Source organism: Hippichthys cyanospilos, chromosome 11 (assembly GCF_059441005.1).
Source record: "Hippichthys cyanospilos isolate Australia breed blue-spotted pipefish chromosome 11, RoL_Hcya_1.0, whole genome shotgun sequence".
Lineage (NCBI taxonomy): Eukaryota > Metazoa > Chordata > Actinopteri > Syngnathiformes > Syngnathidae > Hippichthys > Hippichthys cyanospilos.
In genome coordinates, this window is record NC_142379.1 from 18,237,572 (window position 1) to 18,258,137 (window position 20,566).

The window sequence follows — 20,566 nt, forward strand, 5'->3', positions numbered from 1 at the left end:
TGGCGTCACGGGTCACTAAGATGCTGGTCTGTTCTTGGTCGGCGCACAGGTTCACAAAGCTGACTCCCTATCTTAATTTTTTTTATTTATTATGTTATTTAATTGTATACTTGTATATTATATTTAAGTAGCACTTACTTCAGTATACTATTTTGATACCAATTTTTAACATGTATATACAACATTGATGTTTTTACCTGGGGTTTTACACGCATTAGCTAATTAACATAGGTTTGGATTGCACACCATACGGCGAATTTGCGTTAAGATTCCAACTGTGGAACGGATTAATCTTGTAAACCGGGGCCCACTGTGTAAATATATATATATATATATATATATATATATATATATATATATATATATATATATATATATATATATATATATATATATATAGAGAGAGAGAGAGAGAGAGAGAGAGAGAGAGAGAGAAAATACTTTTTCATGGAAATGCTTATATTAAATATTATATTTAGCAACTTTTGCAGCAGCCATTTATTGTCTACCTCCAACTCCTCCGGGAACAAAACCAGGACCTCCACCAAACGATCCTCCTTGTCCCCCGAGGCCTCCTGCTCCTAACCCTGCTCCTGCCCCTCCTGACCAAAATTAACATAGCATAGCATGTTTACTAATACATCAAATTAGAATGATAGCCACAGTATATTAATAGAAAAATTATATTAACTGTGTATAAGATGTTTACAGGTGTTCTGTTTACCATATTTAGCAGCTTTTGCAGCAGCTGAGTACTGTCCACTTCCAACGCCTCCTGGAACCAAACCAGGTACTCCTCCTAGTCCTAATCCTCCTGTTCCTAACCCTGCTCCTGCTCCTCCTGTATGTCAAAATTAGGGAAAATGAAACAAGTATAAGAGACATTCTTCTGAACATGCAAGGCTCTGTTTCCTGTACCATATTTGGCAGCCTTTGCAGCAGCAGCATAGTGTCCACTTCCAACTCCTCCTGGGACAAAACCTGGTCCTCCACCTACTCCACCACCTCCTCCCAGTCCTGCACCTCCTAATCCAGATGCAGCTCCTCCTGTAGATCAAAATGATTGGAGATAAAATTGGTTTGTTAAACTCTAAATATATTTGAATGTGAAATTAATATCTGTGTTACTGTATTTACTATACCATATTTGGCAGCTTTTGCAGCAGGAGAGTCTTGTCCACCTCTGACTCCTGGTCCCAAACCGGTTACTCCTCCTATTCCCGTACCTCCCAGTCCTCCTGTTCCAAACCCTGCTCCTACTCCTCCTGTCATTCCAAATGAAATAAACCAGGAATGGTATTTACTTTTTAACTTTTGCCTTCAGGAATGATTCCATAAGTTTTATAGAGTATTGACTAATAATAGCTGAAAAACTGTTTATACCATATTTTGCTGCTTTGGCTGCGGGTGAATATGGACCTGAGCCTGGAAATCTCTGAACTCCTGGTACTGCATATGGTGCTCCACCTGGAACACTGCCTGGTACTCCTCCTGGTACACCACTCGGTACACCTCCTGTTGAACATTTAGACATTTTTTCAAAATAAACGAAACTGGACTGGACAATATCTGAACTTGTGTAACGATTGAACATGATATTTGCCCTGAAGGTTACCCACCAAAATCAACCATCATACCATATTTTGCTGCTTTGGCTGCGGGTGAATATGGACCAGAGCCTGGAAATCTCTGAACTCCTGGTACTGCGTAAGGTGCTCCACCTGGAACACCACCTGGTACTCCTCCTGGTACCCCACTCGGTACACCTCCTGTTGAACATTTAGACCACGGGTGTCGAACTCCAGTCCTCGAGTTCCAGCCGGTATCCTACATGTTTTCAAACCTTTTCCCTCAAAAACACCTGATTCAAATGATTGGGATCATTTTGAAGCTCCCGCAGAGCTTGCTAATGAGCTAATTATTCGAATCAGGTGTGTTGGGGAAAGAAAACGGGAAAACATGCAGGATGCCGGCCCTTGAGGACTGGAGTTCGACACCTATGATTTAGACATTTTTTCAAAATAAACGAAACTGGACTGGACAATATCTGAACTTGTGTAACAATTGAACATGATATTTGCCCTGAAGGTTATCCACCAAAATCAACAGCACATTTATAATTGAGAAATGTGAAACGTACCCATACCGTATTTAGCTGCTTTCACAGATGGTAAATATCCACCACCTGGTATGCCACCTGGAACCCCACCAGGTACACCACCTGGAACACCACCAGGTACACCTCCGGGTACACCACCAGGTAAGCCTCCTGGTACACCACCTGGTACACCACCTGTTAAAGAGACCCAAGTAAAATGTTTGTATTGTATGCAGCCTGATCTAATTCAACAGATTGAAATATGGATAAAACTGCCCTAGGTACCGTGACCTGCTTTGCACAGTAACCTGTGCCAGAAATTGAACAAGAACGGAAATTTATCACTGAAAAAAATGGTAAATATACCGTATTTCGCTGCTTTGGCTGATGGCAAATAGCCACCACCTAGAACACCACCTGGAACCCCACCAGGGACTCCACCAGGGACACCACCAGGGAAGCCTCCAGGGACACCACCAGGGAAGCCTCCAGGGACGCCACCAGGGACACCACCAGGGAAGCCTCCAGGGACGCCACCAGGGACACCACCAGGTACGCCACCAGGGACACCACCAGGTATGCCACCAGGGACACCACCAGGCACGCCACCTGAAAAGGAGACCCAAGAAATATGGTGATAATTTAATGAAAATTGAAAATATGATGTTTTTTATATGTGAAATGACATCTATGCATCTGTTTTGTATATCATTAGACCATTGCACATGCCATATTTAGCTGCTTTAGCTCCTGGTTGATATCCACCGAATCCTGGTACACCGCCAGGTACACCTCCTGGTATGCTTCCTCGAGCTCCACCTGGTACATTACCTGTAAAGAAGGTCAAAGAAAGTTGTATGCATACACATGGGTACAGTCCACATGAGCTAAAGCAGAAAAAGCAATACCACCAACATTGAGACTTGTGATCAGCATTCGGCTTCCATACCGTATTTAGCTGCCTTAGCTGCTGGTGAATATCCACCACCCCCTGGCACAACCCCTGGTACACCACCTGGAACACCCCCTGGTACTCCACCCGGTACACCACCTATCAATCAGAATCATGCTATGATGAACACATCACAGTGTTAGCAGTAAAATTAAAAAGCAAAAAACAGTTCCACCAACATTGAAAACTATAGCCGGCAAAATTAGTGTTATAGTATATTTAGGTGCTTTGACAGTATGTGAAATAATGATTTATTATATAATTGCATGTTTTTCTATACATATACTTCACCTGTACCACCTGAACAGTGACCGCTGCCAGCAATGACACCTTGATACAATTGTGATGAATAGAAATGTGTCCATATTGTACAGTCATAAAACTCCAACCTTTGGAGTGGTGTCTATATAATACTGCTCTGGATAGACTCATCATCAGTGCTATCTGAATACCAATGCCAAGTAGATGTAATAGGTATAAGCAGAGCAATGTCAATAGTGTATTATCTGCTTTGGCGGATGATTGATACCCACCAAATCCAGGCACACTGATTGGTACACCCCCTGGTACACCACCTGGCACACCCCTTGGCACACCACCTGTCAAGTAGAACACAGAAATTGTGTAAAACTATAGTGTATAAAGCATTCATGATGTTTACACACTTTGATGGCAGTAGCCCTTGAGACAAATTGCACAATGAAACTGTGAGAAGCAGTGCTGTTCATACCGTATTTCGCTGCTTTGGCTCCTGGTACATATCCACTACCTAGTGGTATGCCACCTGGTACACCACCCGGTACGCCACCAGGTACGCCACCAGGTACGCCACCAGGTACGCCACCAGGTACACCACCAGGTACGCCACCAGGTATGCCACCAGGTACTCCACCTGGCACGCCTGTTAAAAAGATACATGTAAGATTGTTTTGACTGCAAATTTTCAGGATTTCTACAAATTATGAATTATGTTTTCTGTTTGAGATGCAGTTCAGTAAAGTCCACCTGTGCTGCAAAGTATATGTGTTGAGCAGTGCTCAATTCACCTCAGATACTGTAGGGTTCCTGGGACTTGTAATACTAAAAAGCAATGGGTCCCAACAAAAATGTTTGGAGTTCCAAAAATTGTACAATAAAAAGGACAAAATCAATTTAAGTTTCAAACTGCATTTATAAGACATGAGCAAAAACCAACTACAAATATTAATAATAAATGTCACAGTAATAAATAATAGGCTGATCTGATCTTTAACATCATCTTCTTCATATTGCAACTACGGATATAACTTAGTCCATTTTGGTAGAAAAGCCCACTTTTTACTTTTAGTGTTCGTTTGTTTAACTTCAACATGTTTGTTTTGTCCCTCTTCTCAATCTTTCAAAGTATTTCATTTTCACTTTTCACTTCCTGAGTCATTGTTACCTGATTGTGTACTACTTGACTTGTCACTGATCCTAACAAAATTGTCCAGTTAATGTTGTTTCAGGACTAAGGATAACACTTTTATGAGGCTTTTTTTTCCCCAAAACGAGTTCTTGCAAAAATCTCACTTCAATGAGATCTTGGGTAAAACGAGACGGGACCTGCGAGATCAAATAATATAATAATATAATAGAAATACAGTATATTTACATTCAAAATTATTTTCAATTCAAAATGATTTCTACTTCAATCTATAGATGTGCAAAGAATCGTCATAGAACTTCAGTCTGCTTTGCAAAACAGATTAATGGGAAACCGTGTCTTTTTTTTTCATTCACTAAATTTGGATTTGTAAGGAACATGCCTTTTTTCCCCCCAAAAAAGCATTTGGCCAACTGCTACTTTTTCAAGCTACCCATGAGATACAAATATAAAAAGGTAGAACACTATACATTGTCATTTCAGAGGAAAATGCAGCACCATTTACACCATTTTAAATATGTTAAAAACTGTTGCCCAAATGAAAAACATTTCTTATTACATTTATGACAAATGAGATATGAAAATAAACTTGTGAGCAGCTAAATTGTATGTGCAAAGCATGAAACGTGTGCCAGTTTGTTTATCTCTGAGCATATCGGGAGCATTATCAGTCATGATTGTACCACAGTATTTATTTATTTTCAATGTATATAAGTAATCAGTCATGATTGTAACATAGTATTTATTTATTTTGAATGTATATGAGTAATATGTGTGTGTGTGCGTGTGTGTGTGAATTAATTTGGAGTTTGCATAAATTGTTTTGTATTTTTTTTGTTTGTTTTGTTCTATTTTATTTTGTAGACCTGCTGAAGATTGTGTTGTGTTGATTACGGGCCATTTGCTCTCTGTTCTGTATGAATATTTGTTCCCGATTAGGTCATTTAATTCATGTGCGCGAGCGAAAGAGAGAAAAGTAGAATGAGGACACTGGCGAAGACTGACCTTTATTCCTGTCGTTGTTGATTTATATAGTAGGAAGGCGGCAGAAACATTAGTAGGAAATGGTGCACTCACATTTGTGGCCGCGTGGCTTTCATGCATCACACAAGTTTACATAACACGACACGACTGCTTTCAATTAGGATGGAGTGGTTGAATTTCCTCCATTGTTCGTTATTGTGTGTTGTGCTGCCATTGCATGACTTTCCAGAACGGGCTGTGTGGTGACGTCATTGCACAGCGTCCAGCAAACAAAAGAAAAAGCACTGAACCGGAGCATATTGATTTCTTTTTTTAACCTAACATTAATAATGTGATGTTTTAAATCGATTTAAATAGTAAATGAGTATGAGTATGAGTAGTAAATGAGAATGCCTATTCTTGTGTGAAAGAATTTTTTAGCACGCCTCTACAAAAACCTTGCATCCCTGACAAAAGTTGTGCATCTATGACAAAGGCAATCAGGAGCACTGGTTAAGAATTGCAACCATCAAAGTGGTACGCTTACCGTATTTAGCTGCTTTGGCTGATGGAGGATATCCACCACCTCCTGGTACACCCCCTGGAACGCCTCCTGGTACACCACCAGGTATGCCACCTGGTAAGCCCCCTGGTACACCTCCAGGTACGCCACCTATCAAGCATGACAAGACTTTGTATATACTGGAATTACACGCTCACAAAACATCAGGTATAAAGCTAATTCAGCTTTATTTGTCAAACATAAAATGTGCTATAACCTATCAAGGTCAACAACCTTCATAAAACCTTTGAAGTCACATGTGAATCTTGTCAATAAGAAGACGAAGCTGATCAGCGAAATTAAAAAAAAAAAAAAAAAAATCTTTTGGACCCAGGAATTGACCAATACATTTCCCAAGATGCCTTCTTCTATACATTTCTGCCTATTGATCTAGTCTCTGTGTTGCAAGCGGCTGATATATTTTTGAAGTGTCACTGTCAGATTAGTGGCTGTTGTATTGGTCTCATGTGTCAAAATGTGATCGCTACAATAAAAGGCATAGTTTAAAGACATATTCTATTTGAACCGGGAAATGTATTGTTGCCAAGTCAAGGATCATACACCTTTGGTGAATTTTAATGTTTGGTTCAAATAGAAAGTTGCACTGAAACATCGAGCAGCTGGTCGTCAAAAGCGGCAATCAAAAGTTGTAATGAGTTCAAATGAATATCTGTAAAAGTTAGGGTGCATTATAAGTTCATCCTGAGATGTCAAGTAGCACCTCAATTTCCTGAAGCTTTTGTAAGACGTCTATTTATATTCTGTAATAATAATAATCAAATGGTAAGTATACATAGAATTATTATTAGCAAAACAGTAGCTACACAAAATCAAACTGCTTTGATTAGATAATATTGATTGTAGAAATGCATAGTCCTCTCTGGATATATTAGTCCTTCTGTGCCATTTGAACACTGGCAGCGTACCATATTTAGCTGCTTTGGACGCTGGTTGATATCCACCAAATCCTGGTACGCCACTTGCCACACGGCTTGGTACACCACCTGGCACACCCCCTGGTACAACGCCTGGTACCGCCCCTGGTACACTTCCTGGTACCCCACCTGGTACGCCACCTTTAAAAGAGAATTGGAACAGTTGTTGTTCATGATACAAGGTACATCATGGTGTCTGCCCTGGATCAAAGCCACCTTTGCCACAAGCACCATCTCCTACCATATTTAGCTGCTTTTGCTGATGGTAAATATGCACCTCCTGGTACACCCCCTGGTACGCCGCCTGGGACACCGCCCGGTACGCCACCTGGTATACCGCCCGGTACACCGCCTGGTACACCACTTGGTATACCACCTTGTACACCTGTCAGATGCACAAGTGACTTTGTTTTTTAAGTGTCACTGTAAGATCAGCGGCTACCTCCCTCTGAGAAGATCCTACTATAGACGAGAAAAAGTATTGACAAATGAATATTTTTAGGTGTTGTATTGGTCTCGTATTTCAAAAGGTGATTAGTACAATGAAAGTGATTGTTTGAACATTAATTCTAGTTGAACTAGGAAAAAAAATGATCCAATCAAGTATTAAACACCTTTTTGCGAATTTTGACGTACAGCTTGTTGAGCCAGTCATTCATAAATGCATGAATTTCTCTGGAACGAGTTCATCTGTGCCATTTGAATACCACCAGCAACAATGAGACAAAAAAGTTATCCACAGTGCAATGTCCATACCATATTTCGCTGCTTTTGCTGCTGGTTGATATGCACCAAACCCTGGTACACCACCTGGTACACCGCCTGGTACACCGCCTGGTACACCACCTGGCACACCACCTGGTACACCCCCTGCTACACCCCCTGGTACACTACCTGTAAAGAGAGAGAGAATTAGGACGGATCTTGCTCATGATACGAATCCCTGATATAGCATATTGTCTGCAACCTTTGCCACAAGCTCTGCCAAACCCATTAGCTTTGTACCTATCATATTTAGCTGCTTTAGCTGATGGTAAATATCTAGCACCCGGTACATTCCCTGGTTGTTTATTCCATAAACAAATTAGGACAATCCATTTCTTACTGTAATTGTGATTGATTTGTGTCGTCTTTTTTTTCTCAAGAATGGAAGTGATACTATAGATCAGGTGAGGTTAGCTTACAGTCTAAGTAGCAAAATGGCTGGTCAAGACCAAGTTGATTACAAAGTTGTTCGCAATAAGAGGTCAAAATCATCTATCTGGAAACATTCCGGTCTTAAAAAGAGGAAGACTGACAACAGCGTTGTGGATAAAGTTGTGTGTTTTCATAGCAAACGCACATGTATGTTCAAGTGGTGAAGGACCAATTTGACAAAGCACATGCGGTGTCACCATACAGCCACAACAAACATGTCTGAAGCAGGTTCTAGCAGCAGTCAGCCATCCATAACGGATTAGTTTTCAAACAATTGAACAGAGGAGTATGATAGCAAGTCAGCAAAAGCCCAGGAGCTGACCAAAAAGATATAAACAAAATTCTCCATTCCATAATTTCTGTATTTATTTACAATGACATTTTTTGTGGGCAAGAGCATGCTTGAAATGAATATGTGTGCTCATAGACGTCAATGCGATGCTGCTTCTGAAAAAAAAATGTAATGAAAATAATTTCTCTATTCTATTAAAATATTTTCTGTTTTTTTTCAGTCGTTGTTAATACTGTATATATGCCATAGAATTTATTTATTATTTTTTTTACCAACATTCTCCAAAATACGTCTTGCAAATTGCAATGCACTTTCAAGCCACAATACCCAGCACTTGAAGCAACCATTTCCACTAACTCTACTAAACCCATCAGCTTTGCACCTACCATATTTAGCTGCTTTTGCTGACGGTAAATATCCACCACCTGGTACACTCCCCGGTACAGCTCCTGGGACACCACCAGGTACACCCCCTGGAACACCTCCTGGTACACCACCTGGCACAGCACCTGGCACACCCCCTGCTACACCGCCTGGTACACCACCTTCAAAGGAGAATCAGAACAGATGTTGCTCATGATACAAAGTCATGATATTTCATAGCGTCTACACCCAATGGAGGCAAACTGGCACAAGCACTACCAAAGCCATTAGCTTTGCACCTACCATATTTAGCTGCTTTTGCTGATGGTAAATATCCACCACCTGGTACATTCCCTGGAACACCCCCTGGTACAGCCCCTGGGATACCACCAGGCACACCCCCAGGTACACCTCCTGGTACACCGCCAGGTACACCACCAGGTACACCTCCTGTCAAATAAAATCAGATAGACGCCACCTTTGGCAGGAGGACTACAAAAAGTGTTAGCTTGGCACCCACCATATTTAGCTGCTTTTGCTGATGGTAAATATCCACCACCTGGTAAGCCACCTGGTACACCACCTGGTTGACCACCGGGAACACCACCTGGTAGGCCACCTGGTACACCCCCTGGTAGGCCACCTGGTACCCCGCCTGGTACGCCACCTGTTATACCAGCAATGAATAAATCTGAGTCACTAAAAAATATAGATTGTGTTATTTGTTTAAATGCTTTCACATTGCTGTATAAATAAAAGCTGACATATTAGTTACCGTATTTAGCAGCTTTGGACCCAGTTCCATAGCCTGCTGTAAAATAAGGGCAAAATTTAATGCATGCATTCATTTTACGGCAATTAATCTTTTTTAAATCATTCCACATATTGTCTCTCTGATGAGACCCATATCATAGCAAAATATTGTTGGGATTTCAGTTCAAGAAAGGCTACCTCCTGGAACCTGCCCTGGATATTGTCCACCTGGGCCGCCAAAACCACCCACACCACCTAGACCAGGACCAAAACCACCTGCACCACCGGCAACAGCACCAAAACCACCAGCACCACCCAAACCTTAAGAAATACAAATATATCATTTGTTAAATACAGTTATGGCATGAGACTCATAGCACTTGAATATTATATTTAAGGTTGACCATATTTGGCAGCTTTAGCCTGTGCAGGCGAGATGCCACCAGGGCCCACTCCTGCCAAAAAGAAAAAGACAATGCTAATTATGTAACAGGATTTCAGCTTTTGTGCCTCGTGCTCGCAAAAAAGGAATACTAACCAGTTCCAATAGGAAATCCAGGCTTTGACCCAGGGCCACCTTTACCTCCTGGAAGTCCAGCTCCTTGATTACTGAACCCCCCGTAGCCTAGAACATTGCAACATGACATATGATCAACATTTGGCTGATCTTGTGATTACAGCAAATCTTTGTAACAATGAAATATGAGCAATTTTACCAAAGGGAAGTTTTCCACCTCCAGGTTTTGCTCCATGGCCACCTGAGGACAAATTAACAATACAGGATACACTGAAGCATTGGATGTAGAATTAAGAAATATAAAGCAAATCAACTCATTCTCATTATTAATTACAACTGTATGCCTCAAGTATCACTTGTGATATTTCCTGGACAGGAATGAGATGGAGACCACAAATGAATTAAACATTTTTCATCAATCAAAGCAGGACAGCTATAGTAGATATATAGTTGTAGCTCATTGTCAAACAAAACATGCATCTAATATAAAGCAAAGCACATCCACTGATGTATGAAAAGGATAAATCCACCACTCATCAATTTTTTTTAACACCTTGAGTTTTGGGTGATTTCAGAGGGTATCCACGGAACACTCCAGGCTGCATCTGCCCACCATAGCCTGCGTAAAGAACACGTTTGAAAGGTTTGAAAGACAAAAACGTACTGCATATGAATCTAAAATGCAAAAATGATCTGACCTGGTCCCGTCCCACCTTGTCCCCCTCCAACTGCAGAAGAAACATCAAATCATCTAGTTATATAGTATACATAAATTTTGAAAAATCTTTTTAAAATATGTTTTAAAACCATACCTAATAAAGTGAATTATGTACACAATAGTAAATCTTTATACCGTGTGCTATTTTAGTTGTGTCCATTTTTATGACGTCTCTCCTAAGTTCTAACTATCAATGTACAAGAAAATTCTTACGTGATTTTTGACTGAGACCATTGCCTGTAGCTACTCCTGGAAGAACTCCACGGTTACCAAATCCTGAGTGCACCAATCAGAAAACAGTAGTAGAAGATTGCTGTACAGCACTTTTATCTGCCAGTAATTGATCAACGAACTGGACATACCATTTGCTGGTACCAATCCACCTTGATAAAGCCCTGGAACACCCACACCTGTCGGAACCAATGATACAACTTGAATGTGTACGAAAACACAGCAACAGTCTCTCTGGGTCTATGTGAATTTAAACCAGGTTTGAACAGGAGATTAAGGTACAACATATTCTTAATGACTGACGACTGTATTCATTTGTTCTGGTTTGCCCTCACAAGATGCTCGATGGAAAGCTTCAAATGAAAGTAAGCAAACCAATTAAAGAGGACTATCAGGGTAGGGATGGTTCATCTTTTGAACTGGTAATATGACCAACAAGTTCATGGTAAATATTGAGAAACACTCCAGATGGCAAATGATTTCTACTTTTATTGTTTCTTTTGGGGATAATAATGTGAATATGAACAAATCGAGGGTTTAGCAGCCTTGGAATTGTTTACACAATAATTACAGGCACCAGTGAGACTCGAATCCTTACTGTGAGTCACTATTCTGAAACTACTACAATAGCCCTCCCATGCAAAAGAAGACCAATTTGCTGTAATTTCTTCTGCATGGATAGATTACATAGAAATAATATCCGGTCAGTTCATGAACATGAAGAGTAGATTATGATTTGATTATACAATACCTGGTACTTTGGAAGCTTTCTTTCCTGATCCAGCACCAGCCCCTCCTGGCAAGCCTGTCTGGGGAATAACGGGGCCTGGAACTAAGGACACAATGTCACATGAGGTGAGTAAGAAAACACTCATGTAAGCATAAGCAAAGGCAAAAATATACAAAGTTGTGTGTCTTGCCTCCAGCAGGAAGAATTCCAGTTCCAGTTCCTGCTCCTGTAATAAAACGTAGTGTAATCAGAAGTCATTTATTAAGGCGACTGCATTTCGACTCTGTCTAACGTCACGTCAAATACCTTCCCGATCAAAAGTGACATGGCTGACTTTTAATATAATTATGGAAGGCAGTCACTATGAATGTCATTAGCTGTGCTCATCAAATGCCTCATTTCATTGGCTAACCGCTCATGTAAGAAATGAGCTGTCAGCCTTGCAAGTAGGCTAGTTTGGCTACAGCAAAGACACAATAGTTTATTTGTTCAGCTCTTTTTTTTTCATTTTGAAATTCTTAAATTCCACATATATTTGCCTGAATAGACGTTGCGCACTACCTGTAGGTATGTGGCCCCTCGAGATTTGTTGAGGAAAGTTTTGGCAAACGAATGCTGTTTTATCTTTGCTCTTTCATGGGAATGAGACGTTATTCTGAGTATAGCCGCAAAAAAAAGCCAGACTTATTCGAGGGAAGTCTTTTATTTCTGCCAACCAATATTTAGGAAGGGCTGTTTGCCAAAGCCCTCGTCATGAGTGGACCCAGGAGTATATGCCTCATCAAGCTGCCTAATTTAAAGTAAATCATACGGACATAAACAACACAGACAGTGAGGTCACTGTAGTCTCTGTGGGAGTATGTTTCTGTCCAAAACATTATTTTTCATGCTGAATTACTATTAACATGATGCATTGATTTCAGCTTTCAGTTTTTAACAGAAAAAATACAAATCATTAAAATTTTTGTCAAAGTGTTTGTACAGTAGTCCATCAGTGTACCAGCAGACGTCCTACCTCCAAATGGTAGCAGATGGCTTCCAGCACCTGTGATTGGGAAAGGTTTGTTAAAATCTAACAAAACAACAACATATACAGTAATTGTTTCGTTTCTGTCATTTACGCCTCTCCAAAAAGTTTGATTGAATGAAGGACCAGAATTAAAACTTACAAACCCAGGCCACACTTGTTGGGATCCCGACTAAGGTAAAGTGATGATGAAAGTTACTGTTTGGTACTGCTTCATTGGTTTTACTGTTTTATTAAGAACCATACTAAAACCCTGTACTGTAATTTAGTAAGTCAGAGTTCGCAGTGGATTTCTTTCTTAATGGAACCCGCCGCATTTTGACAAACATTTCTAATTAAAGTAGTATCACTCTCAAGGCATTTAGCTGATTCAATCTCAAAAATGTATTTGTACTGCATGTCTTGACAGAGTCCAGACATACGATCCTGGGTACTTATTTACAGCATTATTCCTTTTTATATTACAATAAACGAATGTCTGAAAATTGCCTGTATTGACTTATTCAATTCCAAATACGTATTTATACGTCTTTGTAATGGCCAGACATTTAATCCCATGTACTTATCAATATTTTTTTTTCAAATATTATGCAAATATTATGCTAGTGTGCGAAAACAGCACACTTTTTTTTTAATTCATAAAAAAAAAAAAAAAATGGTCTCCATTTTCTGTTGTCTTCCATGGAAACAGTTTTGCGTTGAATGAAAGTGAAACATTTGCATTTACTTTGAAAACCGTGACCTACATTTTTGCCTTTTTCTTGACACATTATGGAACAAAAATATTAAGTGATGAAGAGTTTAGTCTTTTTCTGCATTGTTCATTTGAAATGTCGTATTTTTCACTAAAGGGATGGAAAGTAAAATCTACCGAAAAAAACGTAATTCAAAAATCGACTAAACAAGTGACTGATCAATTATTGAGGAAGTCATTCAGATATTCACCAAGTATGAGTTTACCTAAATAATTGGCAAGTAAATATCAATGTACTCTTTGTTACATTTTTATTATCCCTGAGTTATGACTAACCTCCTTGACCGGCCTTCTGTCCAGCTCCTGGGAAAATTCCAGAGGGGACGCCTCCATACCCTCCATAACCCCCTACTGTAAGTGTGAAGAGGAAACATTTGCAAGTTCAAATAAAGTATTTCTGAAATTGAACAAGAGTTATGAACTGTTTCACACTGCATCCATGTAGCTGAAAAAATAACTGTAGTACTCACCACCACCTAGGCCTCCGGCTCCATAACCACCACCTCCAAGGACCCCAGCTCCTAGATTGCCATAACCTGGGAAGAAGATAAACTCGAGTTTGAGAAAGTAGCAACAGATAAACAAAATGTACAGCAATGCTGGGCAACAGTGCAAGGACACTCTAAGCACCCTATCCATGTAGTTATCATATACAGTGCTACAGTAATGTTCATATTAGACCTTGGAACTTAACATTACATCGTGAAATACAAATATAATGTGAATACACACACACAACATCATAATGTAACATAGCGTAACATCACTTAATGCAGTGTTTCTCAAATAATGGGTCGGGCCGCCCTCAGGTGTGAGGCCATGCCAGGGGGAGCGCAGATGAGCCCAGGGAAAAGGATTTGGTTTTGCTATGTTAACTGCAATTGTGATTAAAAAAAAAGAAAAAGTATTGGCATCTTTCTTTTCAGGCTCTTTGATGCACTTGGGTTCTTTCTGCTTAAACCAGGTGTGTCAATCTCATTTTAGAACAAAATCCATCACATTGGCAAACACAAAGGTACTATATTTGAACAAGCTGAGCTGGGACAAGCATACTGGAAGCATAAAAGCTTTTGAAACAAGCCAAAATAACAGTCACACAAACACCTAAAAAGGGTCTAAAAGTTGGGTGTGAGGCCATGTGAACAAGAGAAACAAGCCAAAAAAAGGCAGCAAGACAGATAGGATGAGATCTTGGAGAGCACCCCGTAATGCTCAGCATGAAGGTAATGACAATGATTAGTGATGATGACGAGGAATGTGTGAGGAAAGCAACAGTACACGATGAACCTTGCCAAAGGCTTGACAAACACTCAAGGCATGCAACACGAGCCTCTGCGCTGAGCTAAGAGTTCCTAAGTAATCTCCTTCTTAGACATGAAATGTACATCCAGGCACACCTCAAAGTTAGCTTCAAGTCAAATTTGGAATCGCCGGTGTTGTAGCAGCTGAAAAGGAGGACTATTTACCGATTTAATTTAATAACTTTGACGGCTAGACTACACCATTCCACCAGAGGTTCACTTGTGAAAAGCGACGCACCACCAGTGTTATTTTTTCAAAAACAAATCTTATTCTTAATACAGAGCAGTGATTCAAATGCACTAGAGCTGAGTATCAAGAGTCATTTCATTAGTGTACGGTCTGACTTTGTAATCTTCTCTCCTCTGTTGGGGAGTACTTACAATCCTACATTCAAACAGCCTAGTGCATGTGATTGGCCTTTACCAATTATTTCTACTGTGCCCTTGTACTGTGCATGGGCAGGGGCACAAATACTTCAAAAAGGATAAGCTACAAAGATATACTGTACAACGGATCCTCAAAATGTGTATAATAAAATGGGAGATGAAATAAAATTGTACAACACCAGATAACCTTCGTTTTCTTCCTAAAAACAGGTTTTTATCAGCCTTCATTTACAGTTTTTTGTGAGTACGTATACCTTTGCACATAAAAAGTTGAGGTCAAAACAAAAACAAATGTATTTCCCGGAGGAGTACTAATCAAAAATGTTTTGCTCACATTTTTATTTTCTCATGTCTTATTCATGACAAAATTTACCTGTGATTCTAGAAAAATGTTGCAATATGCCGATTTAAATAACTTGTTGAATTACCGCATATACTTTTATACTGTTTCTAGAATATCAAACAACATAATATATAATATGAATGAAATCAAACATTTTGGAAATGTTGAACCATATTATACTCAAAACCTACAGAGATACACGGGTAAAAACATCAATAACTTTTGGAAGTCGTTGAAAAACTGGCCAGACATTAGGTAATTGTTCAGTCAGCTCAAACAAAAACATTATGAGACAGAAATAATGAGTGCATATTCTATAACTATATTCCTATAACTCAGTACTTCTCAATTACACTTTGGCTGTCATGTTTCCATTTTATGTTTCCTCCAAGGCTGTTTTGTGTTTTGCAGAGGTTTGGGGTTTCCTTGATGGAGCGGGGGGGCGGAATCACCGGCCACACACCTGCATTCCATCACCTGACTTCTTAAGTGCGGCCGGAGCAGACGGGTGATCCTGGATTATTCTACGCCACTCTTGTCGTGTGATCTAGTGTTCCTGATACCCGGTATTCTTGATGTTACTTGCTACTTGGTGTTTATTTGCCCTGCTTCTTTGTTGGTTTCCGAGTGTTGCTTGCTCTAACGTTTGTTGCTACATTCAATTAATAATTTGAAAATGTCCTTCTGCTGGCTCCGTTCTCCCATTGGAATTTTTTGGTTAATATCTTAGTTTGTATCTGTGTGTCTGATTTATTTATTGTGGAACTTCTCAAGTGTGTTTTGGTGGCTACTTTGACATTTTTGTGTTTTTTCCGTATTGTTTTTTTTTGGACTTGACATGGTGAATGCACTTTTTGTTAATAAATTGTCAATTTTTGGTCATCCTCTTGAGTCCAATCTGTTTGAGGTCCAATCCTCATCAGTGTCAGTGTTGCAACATAACAGTGGCCCACTTGTTTTTAAACGTATGAGTTAAGTTGTCTCCACCAACGGCAATCAGGGTCAGCCAGCATCTGAATCAGAAAAATCTCTTGTTTGAGATCACAAGATGAGATGCAGACACATAAGTGAGTCCAAGACGATGTACGGACCAGGCCATGATTTCGGCACAAACCGCTTTCAATGTTCTGACTTTACTTGAGAGTGAGAAAATGGGCCAAATATAACAATATATATTCCCTTAGTAAATGCATCCATAGAAATGGTCAGATAACATGCAAATATGCTCTCTCGTGGCTCTGAGCAGCATGTGCGATGCTTCATATGTTAATGTGGGTGCAGCTCATGTGAGGGGATCACAGAGGACAGAGGTTGAGAAAAGGCTATTTCATGGCTTGACATGTGAAGGCACAGAACAAGAACGCTCTGTTTGGCTCTACAGTATTACCAAACACCTTGTCAGTCTAGACCATATTTTTGTTGGACACGTATGACAACAGAACATCAACTCACACAAACATGGCCCTCATCATTTTCAGATAAGTGGAAGTATACGTCACTTTTGTTTGTCAATTTACCACCCACGGAACTTCTGCACAAAAGCCCTTATATCAAACGGTCATTTTCTGTTGGTGGTTTTTCCCTGTATTTATTTAATTTCTGACAGGTTGAAGAATTTCCATATAACGTCTGTATATTGTAGATACATTTCTATATGATCAACTCTTGGCAAAACAGGAACCTCGTGGGACCTCCTCTGTAAGTATTTGGATAATGGACAGAACATTTCAACAAAAGTTCAACAATCCAATCAAATATGGAAGGGCTAGAAATGTAATACTACTCCAGAGAGTCAACAGCAGAAATGCAAAGGTGAATGAAAAAGTACTGTGGTGTATCACAGGCTTGATCCCTTTAGGGCCCTTTCACAATGGACTGATTTTTTTCTTTATTTTTTAAAATTAAAATTCATCCTGTTTTGGGCTGCTTGATCATACGACAACTTCATTTGGGACAGGAACGACAAACCAGTAGAAATAAATTACTCCCAGTCCTCAAATCAGTTCCTAATGTAGTCTCCCTAATGTGGGGTAGAGTATTAATAGCACACAAAAAGATAAGAAAGATAATACTGGTATGCAAATGACAATGTTTTGAGGCATTTTTGAAGCTCAGTCTCATCACAAATTTCGTCCTCTTCAAAAAATGCTCAAAAGTTTTAATTTTAGTAAAATGTTTACGTGTTATCCTTGTAGATTTAGTATCAATAAGCAATACATGCATTAGTTGGAGGGATGAATGGATGTCAAAAATGAGCTTAACAGTCAACGTCCAGAGGACAAGATCTCATGGATGCTGTTTGCACCTATTTCAGAGCTTACAAGATATAATGTTACCAAGACATCTATTTCAAGAGAAAATTGCCTTTATAAGGATCAGGTCTGTGACAAGTTGTTGTTGCATCCCTAAAAGTTTTTATAAAAGCGTTTGAAGGGAACGCAAGAAGAAGGAACTGTACACCTCTTGGTTGTAGAAATAAGACTGACACTAGCCAGACAACGTGGCTAAGACTCAATCATTGGTCATGTTCTCAGCACAAGTGATGGATATGAGCCAGTGTGAACAGGAGTATCTGGTTTCAATCTCACCCTTCCAACATCTCGCTCATTCTCCATTGGGGCGGGGTCAGACAATATGGTTTGAGAACCGAGGGATACAAAAGCCATTAATCAAAACGCTGTCTTCGCTCCTCACTCTGTCTCCTTCACTTGTTCGCCATAATTTTTTATGATTGTCCAACACTTTCTGTGAATTTATGTAGCACATACACAAGGTGTTAATCGCATCATTGGGAGGGAACCACACACTAGAGAAAGACAAATGCTGTAGGTTCATTGCTTCGCACCTCTTCTGTTCTCCACTTCTCGCTCTCTATTTTGGACTTTTATTCAAACGCGCTGAAAGTAGCAAAGCGGAGGACAGACCTCTGATGGGTCGTTAGATGCATTTTTCTTTTCTTCCTTCTTCGTTTTTGCTCTGTTACTTGCAGAAAAGCAGCTAGAGACCCTGTGAACGGGTGACCCTTTCATTCCGGCATCTGAACCAGAAACCGGTGTTAAAGTGCAGAAATGAGAAGTACAACACATCCTGTATCTTGTTTGCCCTAACTGTGAGATCATTAACACCAAAAGGTGCACAGAAAACAGAGACGTGCTTTGGCAATGCACTCTGCTACACTTTCTGCGACGTGCTGGAAAATCTTCTCACTGACTTCATCTTCAAAGACTTGACATATTCCCTGAAGAATCAGCATTTTTCTTTGATTGACAGGTGGGTTCAGTTCTTTGGCTATGGTCTCCAATACATTTTCACTTTAAAAACTAAACCTATCATTATGTCCTTCGTAGTCATCACACACGATTTTTATCAGTATCAAATTATCGAGCTGTACAACTTCCAAGTTGGTGGATGGATTGCATTTTTGTGAGGTGATGCAGGGCGAGCCGGATAAAGCAGAGTGATGTGAGGTGCTCTAGTCATTCCACATTGCGTGAGACACAAGCGGATACACTGAATTCCATTCCCTTCTCCCGTGACCTCCAATTGTCCTTGTCACTTCCAGGTTCCCTGTGCTGTCACTTATCTGCACCCAATTGCGAGACTCAAGGTTTTGTACATGTTGGATTCATTATATGTTCACACTCTGCTGCAAATATTAACTCTCCTTTACTTTAACATGTGATCTTGCAGACTTTTGCAGGATTCCTCGTATTGTTTTTCATTTATTTTTTCCATAGAGTCATGACACTATCAATGACAATTTCCATAAGTGCTCAGTCAATCTATTTGTCGTCATAAGTGAGTTATTCCTGATAGAAATGATTGTAGCCCAGTTCTTCTTAACCCTTTACTGGGCACAGCGGCCACTTTCAGCCGATAGCAAAAATGGCTGTTTTTGGCACGTTTTTCTTTTTTAAATCCTAAATAGGCAAGAATTTTCAGAATTTTAGAGACATTTAGGAGTATGTTGAAATTCAAGCAATGGCTGTTACGGACGCTTTCGACCGTTTTGCCTCTTTAGATTATCGGCCAAAAGCGGGCGCTGTGCCCAGTAAAGGGTTAAAGTTCTATGGTTGAGGTAAATACTTGCATGTTAACTGCACTTCTAAACTGCTATACTAAACACTATATCGAGCAAACCAGTGTCTCCCCCACAAATGGTATTAATTGCACTCACAGTGGTCTACAGAGAGATTTAAATCTTTGAACAGTTAAGTCCTTCCTATGGCATTATGGTTAAATATAATGTACAATCTTGTGCATTTTTATTTCTTCCTATTATATACATAGAAGAAACATCTATGTTAACCAACTATCACACAGCGGTGTGTTCAGCTCCACCCAATCATTATTGACCCTACTGTAGCCACTGACGGAACCAGGAGAGGAGGATGGAGGGTGGGGGCTTGGCTTGGCTTGGACCTTCCAGGAGCCACTCAAGATAACTGCCATGTCATGGTAACCACACAGCAACAAACATGTCTGTAATGCTACTTTCAGACAGCAGGACTTAATGCTCCATTTAAATTTTTTTTTTTTGGTAGGTCATTCACATTTCCAAATAAATGCAACATCTATCTGACCTGTGTGTGAACTATAAATGACCCCAAACTGTCCCGAATGTGCATTGAGAACAACGTGATGTATCACACAGTGGATGTGCTTGACTTTAGTGCTTACGGAAGTAACACGATAGATAGCCGAATTGACTATGTGGTAGTGCCGAAATGGCTGTCGTACAATTTAAGGAGGATATTGAGGAGGAGAAGGGTGAGGTTTTTCGATTCGTTCACCATTGTTGTTTTGTTTTTTCCAACCTGCCTACCTTCTTTAGCACATCATTGTTTGTGACCTTTCGCTTCATGGTCACGCGCGGGTCGGATGAACGCAAATTGGCCATTTATAGACTGAAGTCACAAGACAGAAGATCGGATATGGATCAGTTTTATGACCAGATACCGAAGAGGCCTGAGTCACATTGAACAAAATCCGGGTCCGGGATCCGGGTCATTCAAACTGCCATTAAAATATTGTGTAC

General features: G+C 40.0%; 1 protein-coding gene across 8 annotated transcripts in view; it reads right to left on the reverse strand.

Annotated features, from left to right (window-relative positions):
* Positions 1–20,566, reverse strand: part of elna (elastin a) — a 55,694-nt gene that overhangs the window by 9,095 nt on the left and 26,033 nt on the right. For 5 of the 8 annotated variants that reach the window (XM_088427912.1, XM_088427910.1, XM_088427914.1 and 2 more), the window contains exons 6-38: positions 13,968–14,033; positions 13,774–13,848; positions 12,732–12,761; positions 11,907–11,942; positions 11,738–11,818; positions 11,118–11,165; positions 10,969–11,031; positions 10,736–10,765; positions 10,591–10,656; positions 10,237–10,278; positions 10,059–10,145; positions 9,925–9,975; positions 9,719–9,841; positions 9,543–9,578; positions 9,288–9,434; positions 9,071–9,217; positions 8,787–8,949; positions 7,672–7,805; positions 7,157–7,300; positions 6,907–7,056; positions 5,966–6,091; positions 3,781–3,951; positions 3,584–3,649; positions 3,048–3,149; positions 2,828–2,929; positions 2,465–2,707; positions 2,141–2,293; positions 1,638–1,769; positions 1,384–1,515; positions 1,143–1,265; positions 919–1,047; positions 725–841; positions 510–602 (exon numbers count right to left, since the gene is read on the reverse strand). In XM_088427912.1, the coding sequence (XP_088284038.1) occupies positions 510–602; positions 725–841; positions 919–1,047; positions 1,143–1,265; positions 1,384–1,515; positions 1,638–1,769; positions 2,141–2,293; positions 2,465–2,707; positions 2,828–2,929; positions 3,048–3,149; positions 3,584–3,649; positions 3,781–3,951; positions 5,966–6,091; positions 6,907–7,056; positions 7,157–7,300; positions 7,672–7,805; positions 8,787–8,949; positions 9,071–9,217; positions 9,288–9,434; positions 9,543–9,578; positions 9,719–9,841; positions 9,925–9,975; positions 10,059–10,145; positions 10,237–10,278; positions 10,591–10,656; positions 10,736–10,765; positions 10,969–11,031; positions 11,118–11,165; positions 11,738–11,818; positions 11,907–11,942; positions 12,732–12,761; positions 13,774–13,848; positions 13,968–14,033 (3,408 nt within the window). The remainder of the gene's footprint in view (positions 1–509; positions 603–724; positions 842–918; positions 1,048–1,142; positions 1,266–1,383; positions 1,516–1,637; positions 1,770–2,140; positions 2,294–2,464; positions 2,708–2,827; positions 2,930–3,047; positions 3,150–3,583; positions 3,650–3,780; positions 3,952–5,965; positions 6,092–6,906; positions 7,057–7,156; positions 7,301–7,671; positions 7,806–8,786; positions 8,950–9,070; positions 9,218–9,287; positions 9,435–9,542; positions 9,579–9,718; positions 9,842–9,924; positions 9,976–10,058; positions 10,146–10,236; positions 10,279–10,590; positions 10,657–10,735; positions 10,766–10,968; positions 11,032–11,117; positions 11,166–11,737; positions 11,819–11,906; positions 11,943–12,731; positions 12,762–13,773; positions 13,849–13,967; positions 14,034–20,566) is intronic. The other 3 variants (XM_088427908.1, XM_088427909.1, XM_088427915.1) reach the window with 3 other exon arrangements.